General features: G+C 36.4%; 1 protein-coding gene across 1 annotated transcript; it reads right to left on the reverse strand.

Annotated features, from left to right (window-relative positions):
• Positions 1-538: 538 nt before the first annotated feature.
• LOC145779059 (kelch-like protein 12) lies at positions 539-2,176 on the reverse strand. The gene has a single exon (XM_082590634.1). The coding sequence runs from the start codon at positions 2,174-2,176 to the stop codon at positions 539-541; it is 1,638 nt and encodes a 545-aa protein (XP_082446760.1).
• Between the last annotated feature and the right edge of the window lie 2,881 nt (positions 2,177-5,057).

Genomic DNA, 5,057 nt, shown 5'->3' on the forward strand with positions numbered 1-5,057 from the left:
CATGTTTAGATCATATCCTATTTTGATTATATTGTATGTTTTTTAAGTACTTCTTATGCAATATAATATTTTCTTTTTGGCTTAATAAGGGCTATATGTGTAGCTGAAAACGTTCAATAGTTTATATTTTGATTGTTATAATGTTAAATGTTGTTGTGTTGCTCGTCTGTGTTTGTTTATGATTGACATGTTCGCTCATCACAACAATTGTTTGATACATGTTCACAAAAATCTGTAAAATCTTACAAAATTACCGTTGCTGCAGAAAAATATAGTTTAAAGAGGCCCACAGGACCACAATCGTATGAACAGCATTTTTAATCTAAATTTTTATACAAAAAGTGGCCGAGGCCTACTTGTATTTATCCTGGCAGATAACAGGTTTCTTTTGGCTTTCTATCAGTTACATCCTTACATATACGAGTAAAACCAAGCACCTTTTTTTTTTGAAGCAGAAATGGCCTTAAAATGTGAACGTGTAAACCTACTCAAACAATTTCATTGTGCGTAAAATTAAAACTTTGCAAACATATATCAACTAAGTATTCACTAGTAATCGAAGGTTTTCAAATTCTGGTACGTTTATTTCAGTGTTCCATGTATTTTCTTCTGAGTCGTAAACTTCTATTACATTTGATCTTCCTCCAGCGACATATATTTTCCCGTTTAAAGAAAAAGCTCCGTGATTTGATCTGGCATGATTCATTTTTGCAATACTGGAAGTGGAGTAACACCAAGTTTGGTTGCGCGGGTCAAACAGTTCAACCGATTTAAGATTTCCATCTGCATTGTATCCTCCAATCGCATATATTTGATCATTGAGAACAACACTTGAGGAATTACTTCTTGCAACATTCATTGAAGGAACAATATTCCAACCTTTCTGACGAGGATCATGATGTGCAACAGTGTTTAAAAAACGATTATTCCAACCACCGATTGCATACATTCCTCCTCCAGTTGAAACCAAGGCAAAGTGAGAACGTCCTTCATTCATGTCATCAACCCAGTTCCACCTATTTCTTTCAATGTTATAGCGTTGCCCACATGATAAAGCATCTACTCCCTGAGAAACCAATCCACCCCAGTTGTAAATGCAGCCATCGGAAACAACAGAAGCACTAGCTTTCCTCGCAACGTGTGTAAAAGCTAATCGTGTCCAACCTGACGCTTCGTTGTTCAGATCTAACCTTTCCATGGCGTTGGTATTATGGCCACTTATGACGTAAACTTTTCTGTTGTGACATACTGCTGATCCATTATTATGATACAGCATTGTATTTGGCAAATCATTTGCTTCTTTTTTTAAAACGTCGTATTTCCGAACTTTTTTCCCTACAAATCCAATAAAGCATTGTTCTGCATTTTGTTGTTGAGCAATAATTTCTTGAGTGTAATGTTGCGTTTCAAAACTAGAATGTACAGATTTAAAACACATTTTGCTGCATTCATAGCTATTCACAATCAATTCTTCAAAGCTGACAATATCTTCCAAAAAATCTTCAGAAAAATTGTCGAGTTTCAACGAACTAAAAAGCTCTGCCAGATATTGCTTACGCTTCCCAATATCATGCTTGATCCACTGAATCATTCCATAGTAAACAGCTTCCTCAGAATTCACTGGTTTATGTTCCATTTGTATTATTTCTTTGATGTCTTGATAATTTAATTCATTGAACTCTTTTTCCTTGATTAAACATTCAAAATTGTTTGAAATTATAAAATCTGATTTGTTTACAAGTTTTTCAAGATTGTACAATTTTGAGTATGATCGAATGGATAAACAGTTTGTTATATCGATTTCCTCTAACAAAAACTCTGTACAAAATTTTTTTATGTAAGGAATATCCATGTAGTCGGCTGCTTCTATTAAGTTGAACACATTTTCACTAGTGATTGTGATGTTACAAGTGTAGATAAAACTTAACACAGATTCAAGTGTCTCTTTGCTCACTCCTTGAATATTTCCTTTTCTTTCATACCTTTCCTTCATCTGGATTGAGAACATTTTACAGAAAAACCTTGAGAACACGCCAACAATACACTCGTGTCCAGCGAAGATATCATCTCCAGCAGTTATGGTGATATCACAATAGTGTTTCGTACTCATGCGGTCATTGTTCAACATTGCTAAGATTTCCACAGCATGATTACTTTCAAAAGTTTTCAACTTCATTTTATCTTCAACGTTAACTGACTATATTCCTGAAAAAACTTAAGCACGGTAGAATTTGTCCAGTTTTGTTTTAAAATTCGTTACTTTTTTGTCAGTCATGGAAGAATTCTTATAACATTGCTTCTTTAACATTGCCTAATAAACGAGGCCACTTGTTTTGCGCACTTATAGCGAGGCGAGCGGTTTCATCAGAATATTCATCGGGAAGCAAGAGTGGTGTTGTCACTTCGCTTCACAAAAGATATCTTGCCATTAAAAGTTTTAGTAAACATATCAGCGAAAAATAGGCTCCAATAACAGAGAGAAAGAAACCAGGCACCATGAAACAAACGCTTGTGGAAATCATTGAAAAATGTTTCTATCGTAACTCATGAACAGTGTTCCCTCTAAAAAAGCAATGAGTTGGTTTTTCATCCTTTTTGTGAGAGTCTATAAAACCGTCTTTCCTTGATTATTAGACAAATGTCACTTGCGATGCTTATTAGCATGGCAAGAATTGTTGATTAACAACATTTTGCAGTACTAAGCTAATTATGTTCATAATACCAGAAAAAGTCTTTAAATTTATATATAATATTTTTCCAATTTATTGCAAATTTAGTTGGCACACCGACCTATTTTGTCAACAAAAACTTGTATAAAGGAACACTGCTCGTGAAACCCAATAACGGTGAAACGCACACTAGTGTTTACAGGACAGTTACAAACTTAAAATAAGCAACCCTATCAGTGGCGTAGCCAGAAAAAAAATTTGGGAGGGGCAAATATTTGATGAATTGAAGAACGACAAAGAGTTTGATGACATCGCCACCTGATGTGCAGTGGCGTATCCTGGTGGGTTGAGCAAGAGAAGCAATGAAAGTGGTGGGGGGTTAGAGCGTGCCGTAGGCACGCGTATTGTAGGGGGTCCGAGGGCATGCTCCCCCGGAAAATTTTGCAAAATTACACTTAAATAATGGATTTTAGCGCTTTCTGGAAACACTTTTAGGGTAATATTTGTATGAAATTTATTAGCAGATAAACAGCTATTAACTTATTAAAAGTAGCTCTTACACACGAACGGCCAAAAACTGCGGCTAAAATTACAGAACACCAAAAAAAACTCAGCTACACAAAAACTCAAAAACTACACAAAAACCCAACAGAGTAAGCCATTCTGAAATTGCTTCCACAGATTAGTTAAAAGAAACATAAATCGCGTAAACTTTGCGCGATTTAAGATTTGCAAAATTTTCTTGGTGTCTTTCTGTGTGTCTAAAACAAAACCTGGGGTGTGTTAATAACCAGATGTCTTGGAAAACGATATAAATTTCAAAAAATTTTATTATATTTTCAACAAAGGGCTCAACTTCAGAATCTAAACTTTGAAAATTTGGGAGGGACCATGGCCCCTTTCGCCTCCCCCCCTGGCTACGCTTATTAACCCTATGCTCACAGACATTTTCGAAATTCGAAAACAGACGTTTCAATCAACCACTGGGACAGTGTGGCTGGACATCGCATTGGAATAACTTTAAACGGCCCCTACCTAGAACTACAATCTGATTGGTCGGTCGGTAGAATCGTATGCAAAGCAAAAATATGTTTCTCGAAAAGTATTTTTGCCTTCATGCTCTTTAACTCCTCAAGAAAAGTATTTTTGGTTATACTCGTGCGCTGATACCTTCCGCCGCCCCACATAACAGCGTGGCGGGTCCCATGCGGCCCGCGGGCCGCCAGTTGGTGACCCCTGGTCTAGTTGATTCGAGTTGAATGAGATTAACTAATAATTTCAACACAGGGATGAGGTCCCCACCCTTGATTTAGTAGACCCATGGCCACCTGGAGATGCGGCCTGATTTGTCACATTTTGCAGATTTTGATTACAGCTACTGCTAGTGCTTGACTGACATTTTTTGAGATGTTTTTACTTTTTGCGGTTTCCTAATGACATAAAACTTTTTTGTTGCCTTGGGGAAACAATAGCAAATGAGAAAAGGTAAGTTGAAAAACGCAAAATCAGACTGTTATTGAAAATTAACAGTCTGACTAAAATCTTCGAAATCAAATTTTCTTTGTTTTTCAACATGTGAGGATGTTAAAACCTATTGTGTCATCTGGGGAAAAGAATAAAGAAAGCTCAAAAATCTAATTTTTAGAAAAAAATATTTAAACGTTCGCCCAAAGTTAGAAAAACCTGGTAATTTCTGCAAAATGTGACAAATCAGGCCATATCTTTAGGTGGCCATGGTAGACCAATGTTGATTTTCTTTAGCTGTTTAAAATTGAACTGACTCGTTGAAAGTAGGTTTCATTCATGTGTTGTAGGCTAAGTTGAACTGCTTCAAGCCGTAAAATCTATTGCTGTTACGGATTTCTGTAGCCTATCAAAGAACTGTTTTTTGTGAAAATTAGTTTGTTTATATTGAGTCCACCGCTTATCAATTTATTAACTGTAAATTAATCTTATCAAAGCCTTTGGGCTGAGATTGACATTGTTCTTAATTGTTTCCAGTCCAGATGGGCAAAGTTTTCCAGACTAAACAAAAGGTTACTAAAGTGCAGCTAGTCTGAAGTATTTTGGGAAAAAGCCTTTAATTGGTTGCTCAGCTGATATGACACCTGAGCCAGAGGTGGGCAGTAGCGCGCTACTTTTTAGTTGGAGTAGCGGCTGCAGTAGCGGCGCTATTTTTTTTTCCAAAGTAGCGGTAGCGGGAGAGGCGCTACTTTTTTTCAATCGCACTCCCGCTACCCGCTACTTTTTAATTTAAAGTAAAAAAATACTCGTTTTTTTCGCAACACTGGCGTGGTCAAGCAGTTATATTATATAACTTAGCTTATAAATAATCCTATATGATCGGTTTGGTTGCAAAGTTTCGGTCTTTTGGGAATCTCGTTTTCT

The sequence above is a fragment of the Aplidium turbinatum genome, chromosome 10 (assembly GCF_918807975.1).
Source record: "Aplidium turbinatum chromosome 10, kaAplTurb1.1, whole genome shotgun sequence".
NCBI lineage: Eukaryota > Metazoa > Chordata > Ascidiacea > Aplousobranchia > Polyclinidae > Aplidium > Aplidium turbinatum.

Bases quoted from the DNA above. Each gene is read 5' to 3' on its own strand.
- LOC145779059 (XM_082590634.1), bottom strand. From the start codon at position 2,176: ATGAAGTTGAAAACTTTTGAAAGTAATCATGCTGTGGAAATCTTAGCA.